The sequence below is a fragment of the Bufo gargarizans genome, chromosome 11 (genome assembly GCF_014858855.1).
Source record: "Bufo gargarizans isolate SCDJY-AF-19 chromosome 11, ASM1485885v1, whole genome shotgun sequence".
In the NCBI taxonomy this organism is placed as follows: Eukaryota; Metazoa; Chordata; class Amphibia; order Anura; family Bufonidae; genus Bufo; species Bufo gargarizans.
The window spans coordinates 84,935,181-84,949,810 of record NC_058090.1 but is presented as its reverse complement, the minus strand read 5'-3'; the positions used below and the strand labels follow the sequence as shown (position 1 = coordinate 84,949,810).

Here is a 14,630-nt window from a genome sequence, read left to right as displayed (position 1 = left end):
GAGGTGTGTGTTAGGAGGTTGTGCAGCAGCTGAGGTGTGTATTAGAAGGTTCTGCAGCAGCCTAGGTGTGTATTAAGAGGTTGTGCAGCAGCCGAGGTGTGTATTATGATGTTCTGCAGTAAGAAATGAGTGCAGCGTATAGCTGGACCCTGCTTTACCTTTATTTAAAGGGTTATCCAAACTATAAAACATGTCCCTTATATAGATAATACTTACCCCGCTCTCCGGCACCCGTGATGTTAGGGAGGCTCCTCCCCATCTTGGCCTGCTATTGGCTGCATCCCCCATCTCCAGATGTTTTGATCCGTGCAATGGGGAAATACAGAGGCTGCCGTGTGGGAATCGGGATGAACGTGGGTGGAAGGGTAAGTATAATCGCTATGAGGGGCCCTGGTATTGGGGAAATGTTTTCTAGTTTAGATAACCCCTTTAATTTGAGGCCAGTCGGCCCAAGGAGAGATATATAGAGTAAGTTCCCGTCCAAAAGAGGTCACCTTGCCGTGGTGGGTGGGCACATAAAATATTTGCTATACCTATGTGGTGAATATATTCCTATATAAATATACCTATGTGGTGAATATGGCAATAGTTTGTGTATTCTCTGCTGCATTGTGTTTGCTTGTACTGTTGTGTTTTCAGCCATGGCGACGTGGACCTTATATGCGCATTTGACAGAATCTGCTGACTAACGCTGTCTTTTGTTTTTGCTCTACCTGAAGATTTGAGTATAAAGTATTGGAAATTCCCTTTTAAGTTGCACTTAGTTTGGAAAGGGTTAAAGGTGTGTGCAGGACAAGAAATGAAAGAGAAACTAACTCTGCCCTCCGCCGCCCCGAGCTATCCTCCAGCTTCCATTTTCTTGCTTCCAGAGTTTACAGCGAAAAGAGACGTAAGTGTACAACACGACGACGCTGGATGTGTGTGTGCACTGTGTGGTCATGTATGTGTATATTGTGTATATGTGTACAGATGTGTGCGGTGTGACCATGTATAGTGTATATGTGTACAGATGTGTGCGGTGTGACCATGTATAGTGTATATGTGTACAGATGTGTGCGGTGTAGTCATTTATAGTGTATATGTGTACAGATGTGTGACCATGTATAGTGTATATGTGTACAGATGTGTGCGGTGTGACCGTGTATAGTGTATATGTGTACAGATGTGACCATGTATAGTGTATATGTGTACAGATGTGTGCGGTGTAGTCATTTATAGTGTATATGTGTACAGATGTGTGACCATGTATAGTGTATATGTGTACAGATGTGTGCGGTGTGACCGTGTATAGTGTATGTGTACAGATGTGTGCGGTGTGACCGTGTATAGTGTATGTGTGTACAGATGTGTGCGGTGTGACCATGTATAGTGTATGTGTGTACAGATGTGTGCGGTGTGACCATGTATAGTGTATATGTGTACAGATGTGTGCGGTGTGACCATGTATAGTGTGTATGTGTACAGATGTGTGCGGTGTGACCGTGTATAGTGTATATGTGTACAGATGTGTACAGATGTGTGACCATGTATAGTGTGTATGTGTACAGATGTGTGCGGTGTGACCATGTATAGTGTATGTGTGTACAGATGTGTGCGGTGTAGTCATTTATAGTGTATATGTGTGCGGTGTGACCATGTATAGTGTATATGTGTACAGATGTGTGACCATGTATAGTGTATATGTGTACAGATGTGTGTGGTGTGACCATGTATAGTGTATATGTGTACAGATGTGTGTGGTGTGACCATGTATAGTGTATATGTGTACAGATGTGTGTGGTGTGACCATGTATAGTGTATATGTGTACAGATGTGTGACCATGTATAGTGTATGTGTACAGATGTGTGCGGTGTGACCATGTATAGTGTATATGTGTACAGATGTGTGACCATGTATAGTGTATATGTGTACAGATGTGTGCGGTGTGACCGTGTATAGTGTATGTGTGTACAGATGTGTGCGGTGTGACCATGTATAGTGTATGTGTGTACAGATGTGTGCGGTGTGACCATGTATAGTGTGTATGTGTACAGATGTGTGCGGTGTGACCATGTATAGTGTGTATGTGTACAGATGTGTGCGGTGTGACCGTGTATAGTGTGTATGTGTACAGATGTGTACAGATGTGTGACCATGTATAGTGTGTATGTGTACAGATGTGTGCGGTGTGACCATGTATAGTGTATGTGTGTACAGATGTGTGCGGTGTAGTCATTTATAGTGTATATGTGTGCGGTGTGACCATGTATAGTGTATATGTGTACAGATGTGTGACCATGTATAGTGTATATGTGTACAGATGTGTGTGGTGTGACCATGTATAGTGTATATGTGTACAGATGTGTGTGGTTGACCATGTATAGTGTATATGTGTACAGGTGTGTGCGGTGTGACCATGTATAGTGTATATGTGTACAGATGTGTGTGGTTGACCATGTATAGTGTGTATGTGTACAGATGTGTGCGGTGTGACCGTGTATAGTGTGTATGTGTACAGATGTGTGCGGTGTGACCGTGTATAGTGTATATGTGTACAGATGTGTGCGGTGTGACCGTGTATAGTGTATGTGTACAGATGTGTGCGGTGTGACCGTGTATAGTGTATGTGTACAGATGTGTGCAGTGTGACCATGTATAGTGTATATGTGTACAGATGTGTGCGGTGTGACCATGTATAGTGTGTATGTGTACAGATGTGTGCGGTGTGACCATGTATAGTGTGTATGTGTACAGATGTGTGCGGTGTGACCGTGTATAGTGTATGTGTACAGATGTGTGCGGTGTGACCGTGTATAGTGTATATGTGTACAGATGTGTGCGGTGTGACCATGTATAGTGTGTATGTGTACAGATGTGTGACCATGTATAGTGTGTATGTGTACAGATGTGTGACCATGTATAGTGTGTATGTGTACAGATGTGTGACCATGTATAGTGTGTATGTGTACAGATGTGTGACCATGTATAGTGTATATGTGTACAGATGTGTGCGGTGTGACCATTTATAGTGTATATGTGTACAGGTGTGTGCGGTGTGACCATGTATAGTGTATATGTGTACAGATGTGTGTGGTTGACCATGTATAGTGTATATGTGTACAGATGTGTGCGGTGTGACCATGTATAGTGTATATGTGTACAGATGTGTGCGGTGTGACCATGTATAGTGTATATGTGTACAGATGTGTGCGGTGTGACCATTTATAGTGTATATGTGTACAGATGTGTGCGGTGTGACCATGTATAGTGTATATGTGTACAGATGTGTGCGGTGTGACCATGTATAGTGTATATGTGTACAGATGTGTGCGGTGTGACCATGTATAGTGTATATGTGTACAGATGTGTGCGGTGTGACCATGTATAGTGTATATGTGTACAGATGTGTGCGGTGTGACCATGTATAGTGTATGTGTGTACAGATGTGTGCGGTGTGACCATGTATAGTGTATATGTGTACAGATGTGTGCGGTGTAGTCATTTATAGTGTATATGTGTGCGGTGTGACCATGTATAGTGTATATGTGTACAGATGTGTGACCATGTATAGTGTATATGTGTACAGATGTGTGCGGTGTGACCATGTATAGTGTATATGTGTACAGATGTGTGCGGTGTAGTCATTTATAGTGTATATGTGTACAGATGTGTGCGGTGTGACCATGTATAGTGTATATGTGTACAGATGTGTGCGGTGTGACCATGTATAGTGTATATGTGTACAGATGTGTGCGGTGTGACCATGTATAGTGTGTATGTGTACAGATGTGTGCGGTGTGACCATGTATAGTGTATATGTGTACAGATGTGTGCGGTGTGACCATGTATAGTGTATATGTGTACAGATGTGTGACCATGTATAGTGTATATGTGTACAGATGTGTGCGGTGTGACCATGTATAGTGTATATGTGTACAGATGTGTGCAGTGTGACCATGTATAGTGTATATGTGTACAGATGTGTGCGGTGTGACCGTGTATAGTGTATATGTGTGCGGTGTGACCATGTATAGTGTATATGTGTGCGGTGTGACCATGTATAGTGTATATGTGTGCGGTGTGACCATGTATAGTGTATATGTGTGCGGTGTGACCATGTATAGTGTATATGTGTGCGGTGTGACCATGTATAGTGTATATGTGTGCGGTGTGACCATGTATAGTGTATATGTGTGCGGTGTGACCATGTATAGTGTATATGTGTGCGGTGTGACCATGTATAGTGTATATGTGTGCGGTGTGACCATGTATAGTGTATATGTGTACAGATGTGTGACCATGTATAGTGTGTATGTGTACAGATGTGTGCGGTGTGACCATGTATAGTGTATATGTGTACAGATGTGTGCGGTGTGACCATTTATAGTGTGTATGTGTACAGATGTGTGCGGTGTGACCATGTATAGTGTATATGTGTACAGATGTGTGCGGTGTGACCATTTATAGTGTGTATGTGTACAGATGTGTGCGGTGTGACCATGTATAGTGTATATGTGTGCGGTGTGACCATGTATAGTGTATATGTGTACAGATGTGTGCGGTGTGACCGTGTATAGTGTATATGTGTACAGATGTGTGCGGTGTAACCATTTATAGTGTGTATGTGTACAGATGTGTGCGGTGTGACCGTGTATAGTGTATATGTGTGCGGTGTGACCATGTATAGTGTATATGTGTGCAGATGTGTGCGGTGTGACCATGTATAGTGTATATGTGTACAGATGTGTGCGGTGTGACCATGTATAGTGTATATGTGTACAGATGTGTGCGGTGTGACCGTGTATAGTGTATATGTGTACAGATGTGTGCGGTGTAACCATTTATAGTGTGTATGTGTACAGATGTGTGCGGTGTGACCGTGTATAGTGTATATGTGTGCGGTGTGACCATGTATAGTGTATATGTGTGCAGATGTGTGCGGTGTGACCATGTATAGTGTATATGTGTACAGATGTGTGCGGTGTAACCATTTATAGTGTGTATGTGTACAGATGTGTGCGGTGTGACCGTGTATAGTGTATATGTGTGCGGTGTGACCATGTATAGTGTATATGTGTGCAGATGTGTGCGGTGTGACCATGTATAGTGTATATGTGTACAGATGTGTGACCATGTATAGTGTATATGTGTACAGGTGTGTGCGGTGTGACCATGTATAGTGTATATGTGTACAGATGTGTGCGGTGTGACCATGTATAGTGTATATGTGTACAGATGTGTGCGGTGTGACCATGTATAGTGTATATGTGTACAGATGTGTGCGGTGTGACCATGTATAGTGTATATGTGTACAGATGTGTGCGGTGTGACCATGTATAGTGTATATGTGTACAGATGTGTGCGGTGTGACCGTGTATAGTGTATATGTGTACAGATGTGTGCGGTGTGACCATGTATAGTGTATATGTGTACAGATGTGTGCGGTGTGACCGTGTATAGTGTATATGTGTACAGATGTGTGCGGTGTGACCATGTATAGTGTGTATGTGTACAGATGTGAGCGGTGTGACCATGTATAGTGTATATGTGTACAGGTGTGTGCGGTGTGACCATGTATATGACAGAAGTACTATCCCTAGGCTCTGCTGCTCCCAAGCAAAGTTCTGCTGTCAGAAAGTCTTCAAATTTTAACCCTTAACATTATCACACATCTTAAGCTTAGATACATCATCTCAGAAGGCAGTATCATCCACCCTCCCAGCAGACAGTGACACACACGACAAGGTTAGATACAGTACATCAACTTAGCCAACAGTTTCAGATGTGATAGGCTTAGATACAGCAGCTCAATAGACAGCAGCCTTGGATACACCAGAGCGGTAGTCAGTATCACACGAGAGCCTTATATACAAGGAATCAGCAGACAGTATCACACAGGATGGGATTAGATACACAGCTCAGCAGACAGTATCACACAGGAGAGGATTAGATACACAGCTCAGCAGACAGTATCACACAGGATAGGATTAGATACACGGCTCAGCAGACAGTATCACACAGGATAGGATTAGATACACAGCTCAGCAGACAGTATCACACAGGATGGGATTAGATACACAGCTCAGCAGACAGTATCACACAGGAGAGGATTAGATACACAGCTCAGCAGACAGTATCACACAGGATAGGATTAGATACACAGCTCAGCAGACAGTATCACACAGGATAGGATTAGATACACAGCTCAGCAGACAGTATCACACAGGATGGGATTAGATACACAGCTCAGCAGACAGTATCACACAGGATAGGATTAGATACACAGCTCAGCAGGCAGTATCACACAGGATAGGATTAGATACACAGCTCAGCAGACAGTATCACACAGGATAGGATTAGATACACAGCTCAGCAGACAGTATCACACAGGATAGGATTAGATACACAGCTCAGCAGACAGTATCACACAGGATAGGATTAGATACACAGCTCAGCAGACAGTATCACACAGGATAGGATTAGATACACAGCTCAGCAGACAGTATCACACAGTATAGGATTAGATACACAGCTCAGCAGTCAGTATCACACAGGATAGGATTAGATACACCGCTCAGCAGACAGTATCACACAGGATAGGATTAGATACACAGCTCAGCAGACGGTATCACACAGGACAGGATTAGATACACAGCTCAGCAGACAGTATCACACAGGATAGGATTAGATACACAGCTCAGCAGACAGTATCACACAGGATAGATTAGATACACAGCTCAGCAGACAGTATCACATAGGATTAGATACACAGCTCAGTAGACAGTATCACACATGATAGGATTAGATACACAGCTCAGCAGACAGTATCACACAGGATAGGATTAGATACACAGCTCAGCAGACAGTATCACACAGGATAGGATTAGATACACAGCTCAGTAGACAGTATCACACATGATAGGATTAGATACACAGCTCAGCAGACAGTATCACACAGGATAGGATTAGATACACAGCTCAGCAGACAGTATCACACAGGATGGGATTAGATACACAGCTCAGCAGACAGTATCACACAGGAGAGGATTAGATACACAGATCAGCAGACAGTATCACACAGGATGGGATTAGATACACAGCTCAGCAGACAGTATCACACAGGATAGGATTAGATACACAGCTCAGCAGGCAGTATCACACAGGATAGGATTAGATACACAGCTCAGCAGACAGTATCACACAGGATAGGATTAGATACACAGCTCAGCAGACAGTATCACACAGGATAGGATTAGATACACAGCTCAGCAGACAGTATCACACAGGATAGGATTAGATACACAGCTCAGCAGACAGTATCACACAGGATAGATTAGATACACAGCTCAGCAGACAGTATCACATAGGATTAGATACACAGCTCAGTAGACAGTATCACACATGATAGGATTAGATACACAGCTCAGCAGACAGTATCACACAGGATAGGATTAGATACACAGCTCAGCAGACAGTATCACACAGGATAGGATTAGATACACAGCTCAGTAGACAGTATCACACAGGATAGGATTAGATACACAGCTCAGCAGACAGTATCACACATGATAGGATGAGATACACAGCTCAGTAGACAGTATCACACATGATAGGATGAGATACACAGCTCAGCAGACAGTATCACACAGGATAGGATTAGATACACAGCTCAGCAGACAGTATCACACAGGATAGGATTAGATACACAGCTCAGTAGACAGTATCACACAGGATAGGATTAGATACACAGCTCAGCAGACAGTATCACACATGATAGGATGAGATACACAGCTCAGTAGACAGTATCACACATGATAGGATGAGATACACAGCTCAGTAGACAGTATCACACATGATAGGATGAGATACACAGCTCAGTAGATAGTCTCACACAGGATTAGATACACAGATAATGGTCATACATGAAGCCTGTCAATCATTCTGACCATCTCATTGCTGTACAGATGGACTCTATGGTCACAGTTTTCGAGTTACAGAAGGATTGCTCAGTAAAACAACATGCGGTTCCTCTGACGTTCCCCCGAGTCAATAAAAGTCGCCTCTACGTCGTTACCAACCAAAATACTCAACTGCATCTTCTCAACAATCCAGTGGGAAGCCCAAGACCAGAGGAGGTAAGAGATCTGTGCGCGGAATATGTCCTCAAAAACAGGGACAAACAAAGTGGGAGCTGGTGCAAATATCAAAAATTTGCCCTCTACTAGTCCTTTGGCTCTCTAACCTCAATTGGGGCCCATCTTGTGCATGGGACAGAATGGCCACTTGTGTCACCCACATTTGTCTGGCCCTTAGGCACGGCGTGTATTAGCTGCTGTTGCCATCTACATGAGTGGCACCATTGTCGTGCAAACTTGGGTTGGGCCATAAGCTTCTTCTTTCCATGTCCGTGAATGCCACAACTGGGCAGATTCTTGCATCAATACCTCGGGTCATAGGCAGGTAAAATTTACATTTTGTGGCAATTTGCAATTCAGCAAATATCACAATGAGATTAGGTCATTCTCATTGGTGAAGGGATCAAAGGTGTCAATAGTATTTTAAGATAATCATGTCTTCTTGTATTTACAGGGTGGTGATGCTTTCCAAGGGAAGACGATATTCCAACATGGAATGTCGACCAAGGTGCTTGCCATAATGGACGCAACTGGGACTGCTTGGGAGGTGAGGACCGACATCTGAATGTCTGGCACTATGATGTGATGAGGAACTGGCTCCATCATGACCTAGATAGGTTCAAACTTAATTTCATGAAAATCATTCCCATAATTGTGATCATGAGATTTTGTAACCTGTGTAGTTCTTGCCTAGGAGACACAAAGATATGGTGCTCAAGAAATGGGCATGTTCCAGGCATGGTTCTTTCAGTCTTCTCCTAGATCCCTAGGATCCAGCAATACCCAACTGTCCTCTTCTTGTCTCACCCTATTTTCTCTGCTTTACAGGTCCGTGTTTTACTCAGTCCGTTGGAAATTTCCCGTCTGTCCTCGAACTTCAACTTGACAGGTTTTGTCAGAGCCTGTTTGGTGAGTATATCAGAAGAATGACACCAGTTTTGAAAGTAATAGTAATCTCCCTCCTAAAGGAGAATTCCACTGTAATTTACCTGACATTCTTTTGGTTGGTTCAACCAGAACACCAAAATATTCCCATGAGAAACATTCAAAAGCACCTGAGCTACAGTAAATGATTTCTCCCGGGTCTCTGACACTGTTCTGCAGTTTCCAGCAAGTCAGAATGTCTTTAGAAAAATGTGGCTGCCTTCTTCAAGACTCCACTGGATTTGCAACTTAACTCTATTCCCTTGAGATTTAATACCAGAGCCAAATTATAGACAAGCGTAGCATGATTTCTGGAGAAAGGAACTTGATCTGACTTCATGGAAAGTGTGTCAGATAACCATGTCCCTTAAATTCCAGTAGATTTCACAATTCTCTGTGACATTTTTATTCTTGTAACCTGCAGACAATGGAAGAGTATCAAAAGTCTCTATCATCCCTTTGTGGTGTGCAGAAGCTCTGCATGGCAGCCTCTCAGTTCCTCAGCTTCACCGAAGACAGTATAGTCAATGACTATTGTAAGGAACTCGATAGGCTCTTGACTGAGAAGGTTGGGGCATCGTGTATTGGTCAACAGGAAATGAACTCCATGGTGTTTGGGGCCCTGGTGGCCTTGGTGGCTGCTGAGCTGGCGGCATCTGGAGGTACTAGGAGCTTTGACTATAGACCCAAGAAGAAAAACACTCAGGAGGATCAGAGAGAGCAGGTGAGACTCGAGATCTAAACGGGGCTTCCATCTATCAATTCTTACAGAACAAATTTAGTGACTATTAGTGATATTCATAACAATGGTGTATGATTCATGGTAAATACCTACTGCGGGCAACTCTGGTTATAAATTTTGATGACATTTTTTCCTTAGATTCAAGAGATGGTCAAGGTTTTCGATGTGATGGTGGATCTGTTATCTGTATCACACCAAAGAAAGAGGTTGCAGATTTTATTTAGGAATCCCTGTCCAGATAACTGGGTGAGTATACATTTCTCAGAATCAGACATATTGATTTGGGCAATGTTTTGACTCCATTTATATTAAAGGTCATTTAGATTTTCTCCAATACAACGAACCAATAAATATCCATTTCCTTCTCGGGACTGAATTGTAGAAGTAGGAGCCTCATGTTCTCCTTTCAACAGTCCCGAGTCATAGGTGTGGTCCAGAATTGAGTGGGCTTATAGTGGTGCTTTTTCATCATGATTAGCCTAACTAGTAATAGAACAGCCTCAACTTAAGGGTAACGTGCCATTAAGATCTGTACAATTTAAAAATCTGACTCCTGGTATTCACTGCTTTTCCCATATCTCCAGGCATCGGGGGGTAAGACACTTGCTCATTCTGGAGAAACGTTTGTGTTTGGATTAAGTCACAAGGTGGTTTCCATCTCTGAAGCAGAGTCTGAGGTAAGATAACTGGTGCCACAGTATATTTTCCCAATAAACCTATGATATGCAGATGATCTACGTGGCTTCTGTGATTTGAGGCAGCTCTGGAACTCCAGGATGGGCAAAGAAAGTGACCTGGTCGACCGTTTGCTTCAGGAAGAGCCTGACGGTCTGCAGGAAATGAATAGGGATGATTGCGTACAGACACTTTAAACCCCCAACCACCTTCTCGACCATTGCCATGTTATTTTAGTTGTCCATTAATCACTATCTTCAGCTATAGATATTTGTTAAAGGGAAATTCCACCTAAAGTTTTAAAGCTGCTAATTTATTTCTTGGCGTCTCTCTGGTACACTGTGGAGTTGATTTTAAATTTTGATTTGATATGGATGAAATCCACACTCTTCTCACACCAACTAAGCTGGCTGATCTAGAGAGTGTGACAACCACTGAGAGATCTGCCAAAGTATGGCCACCACCCTCGAAGGTTGAAATAGTGTATTGGTTGTTTCAACATAGAAAGGTCACTTCACAGGAAGAAAATGATGCGGAAGAAGATATCTGGTCTCAAGAGCTTTAACGTATATTACATATTTTGAAGATTTTTAGATTTTTTGGATGTTTCTTATAACATTATATTATTATAATAACGTTTGGTTTAGAAAATGTCTATGTGGTTATGAAAATTATCCTAAAATTGTTAGCTATTTATTTTACAGATTCAATTTCTTCAAAATTTGCAAGAATCCTACGACCTCATCTCCGTCTTCCACCTTCCTGCCTTAGTTGAACATTTATTGGTAAATGCTGTTCATCATATTAACCGTCTAAAGATTACTAAAAGACAAAAGACGTAGCAAATGGTTCATATACAAGCCCTGGTCATATTCAGATACTTTGACCACACCTTAATTATTTATGGTGAAACATCTTGAGACAATACTAGGGGAACTTAAACCTATTGATACCCTACAGTTACATTGGCTGTCAAGGTGGTCTACATACAGGAGGACCTAAGTATTTTTTTTTTATCCTGGAAGGCTCTGTGTTATTAAATACTGAAGTATACTCTATAACCTTAGTCCTCAAAAGTCAAGGTTTCTGGACCTACATGAAGTAGTCCCAAAGGACCTCTGAAGTCAACATGCCAGTATTTTAATTTGTAGCACTGGTTACATCCACATTTCCTAATGTAGACCTCCTATGTTGTTGAGATCTGCAAATTGGAACCGAACTGCAGAAAATTGATGATGGGGAGGTCTGGAACCTGAACTTTTCTGTTTGGTACAATTACAGGTCATACAAATTCTAGGTTTGCATCACTCCTTCCCTCTTTGATTGCCATTGTCAATCAACTCCATTGCTCTGCCCAAGCCAATTCCATGTTGGCTGGAGATTTCCATAAGTTCTTCAGAAGCTTACTGTCCTAATGGTGACGGATCCCCCCCATCCACCTTTGAACATATTGATCTGTTTTGTTTGTTCCATCTTTTAATCATTGTTTTTTTCTCATTTTATTATAGATGACCTCAACGTGGAGAAATAAGATAGAACTTTTCTTGAAAGAAAAAAATCTAAGAGAGGAGATCATTTATGAACTGTCTACCTTGGCTGAGAGGTTCATCTGCAGCAAGATATGTAAACAGATATTCTTGAAGGAGTTTCAAAAGGAAATGTTCAAAAAGTGGTTAAGTGCACAAGTATTTTTAGAGGGTGATGAAGTGGTATGTTGCTTTGGTATTTTGGTGGCCATCTTGGCCGCAGTTATAGCCAAGTCCATTGCGGACCGACCCAGTACAGATAGCGAGGAAGAAGAAGGCCCAGAGGAACCCACAGCAGAACTTGTAGTTGTAGACGATAACAGATCTTCTGCAAGCACTTCTTTAGATGATAGCATCAGTTCCTTTGAGGTGATCCTCACAACAGTAAGTGATGAATATGGAGGGGCACAACCTAACCTATACTGCACTCCTGGTGAACTAGTCAAAGTGGAAGACAAGAGTGGTGAAGAGGGTATAGGTGGTGTTGAATCTAAGATTGACCGCAACAATGACTCAGGAACAACTTATCAGGGAAACATTGATGGTTGTTTGAAAACTACAGAATCTCTTGCTGAGCTTCCTGATGTTAGTTTAATAGATATTGCTGACCAGAAAGCAGACTGCGATACTGCTGATGAAAATGTTGATGTATATCCAGATTCCAAAGATGATTCTAATGAAGATGGGAATTGTATTGGGGATTGTAGTGTAGCAGAGCCACCAAGTCAAGGAACTCCAGAAAATGCTCTAGAGACACAAGTCCCTTCTGAGAACAGAGTCTTCTACACAAGTTTCCTTGGTCTTATGTTTCTCCTGGTGGTTACTATGCTAAGCAATGTGTTACCACATTCTGTGGGCTCTATTCTTGTTGCGATTATACTGGGCCTACTCATTGTGAAGTGGCTAACAAGCCAACAGCCGTAGTGTCCTCTGCTCTCCAGAAGACATTTTGTTGATGCCACTAATGTGCTTTACAAATTGATATGATTTGTCTGTTTGTACATCGACAAATACTTATAATTCTTTGTTAAATATACAGATATATAACTGTTATGAAGAACCTGTCATCAGGACATGATACCAATACCTTAGGTGGTGTACATAACAAGGATCAAAATGAGTCCCTTCCACTCCATTATTTTTTTTTTTTTAACTAACAATCTGGTCCTCTGAGGAGGAAAATCCTGAACTGGCTTTCTCCACCCAGTAGCAAACTGGATGGAAGCAACCAGGGCTGAGGCCCTTTTCACAAGTACCCCTTAATGTATGGTATCTTCATAAGATAAAACTAGAGGAGATATTATATCCTAATCTAAAGCAGTAAAAAAATAATTTGTATGTCCCGTCCTTCAATGTGAATCAGAAAAGCCAAGCTGTTTACATGAGGCACAGCCCTGGAGACCAGAATATGTAGCCAATCTTAGATCGCATGGGCTGGAGGTCACTTCTAGTTTTTTAGGTCCTATAAGACCAGGTCTTGTTAGATGCATTGTGGGGCTTTGTAGAAATAACCTCAGTGATGAAGCTTGAGTTCCTCTTTAAATGTATATACCATTGTAACCAGGGGCGCAACTACCATAGCGGCAGACCATGCGACTGCTTTGGGGCCCAGGGCAAGAGGGGGGCCCAGTTGGGATCATTCCCTCTTCTACTTGGGGTGAAAACTTGGTCAGGACTCTACCCTCTAAAGAAACAACTTTTCGCAAATGAGGCAGTGGAGAAATGGCCCAAAGGTCACTGAAAGGGGTTTAGGTGGAAACCCTTCAGTCCTGTGTCGGGGGCTTTGTTTGATCCTTGCAATGGGGCCCCTACTTCTCTATGTACTCCACTGATTTGTAACTATTAAATTTGTAACTATTAAAAAAATAAAGGCACACAAGTTAATCAACTAAATTGTTAAAAATATGGGTTTATGTTTCGGAATAGCCAAAGCAGATTGTTGTTCTTTCATCTGAGACATTGGTGGCATATCGCTAGGTGGGACCAACATCTATCTCCAGAGACCAGAGGTGGGACCAACACCAGACTCCAGAAAAGGATCCCCGAAGTGAAAAATGAGCAGCCACGCATCCGCGACTGACCTCCATTCATTTCTATGAGAGTTCCAAAAATAGTCAAGCCTTTTTTAGAACTACTATAATTATACCTTTCACTTAATCATCCATTCCATTGCTTCATTCTGAAGAAAACATACTTTGAATCCATATGCAAATGAGCAGTTAAGTGCACCAAGAGCAGGCACAAACCACTCTGTGCACCCTTGATCCTCTTGCTTCCTCTGCCACCTAACCCTCCCTCTTGTTTTTGATTGCCAGGTCCCTGCATGGTCACCTCACCTGTCCCTGATCTATGAAATCACAGCCCAAAATTATGTGAATTCTCCCAATATAACCCTTCTTCAAGGACATGTACACCTCAGTGGGGACACCATGGGGTGTTACAGAAGGACAAAAACAACCCAAAAAATAATATATTTTCTCTAAGCTTTATTCCTATATGAACATTTGGTCAGTTGCGGACACCATCATAAAAGATGAGAAAGCCCTTCTTGGTTTACAGTATAGCCATGCACACAGGAAGTTCACAAGATTTGTCCTCCTCCCTCAAAACCTATGGCCTAAGCAGTTTCTTCTCCAAGTCAATGTGAT

At 42.3% G+C, this 14,630-nt stretch overlaps 1 protein-coding gene across 1 annotated transcript; it reads left to right on the top strand.

Annotated features, from left to right (window-relative positions):
• The first annotated feature begins 235 nt into the window (after nucleotides 1-235).
• LOC122921665 lies at nucleotides 236-13,848 on the top strand. Its single transcript, XM_044271817.1, has 10 exons — nucleotides 236-365; nucleotides 720-889; nucleotides 7,945-8,115; nucleotides 8,570-8,662; nucleotides 8,944-9,024; nucleotides 9,464-9,763; nucleotides 9,920-10,027; nucleotides 10,366-10,458; nucleotides 11,161-11,241; nucleotides 11,965-13,848. Exons 2-10 carry the CDS (start codon nucleotides 800-802, stop codon nucleotides 12,904-12,906), a joined length of 1,959 nt encoding a protein of 652 aa, XP_044127752.1. The 5' UTR covers nucleotides 236-365; nucleotides 720-799; the 3' UTR covers nucleotides 12,907-13,848.
• Nucleotides 13,849-14,630: the final 782 nt, after the last annotated feature.

Bases quoted from the DNA above. Each gene is read 5' to 3' on its own strand.
- LOC122921665 (XM_044271817.1), top strand. From the start codon at position 800: ATGAAAGAGAAACTAACTCTGCCCTCCGCCGCCCCGAGCTATCCTCCA. The intron at 8,116-8,569 runs GTAAGAGATCTG...TTGTATTTACAG, and splicing joins GAAGCCCAAGACCAGAGGAG to GGTGGTGATGCTTTCCAAGG. The intron at 11,242-11,964 runs GTAAATGCTGTT...ATTTTATTATAG, and splicing joins CCTTAGTTGAACATTTATTG to ATGACCTCAACGTGGAGAAA.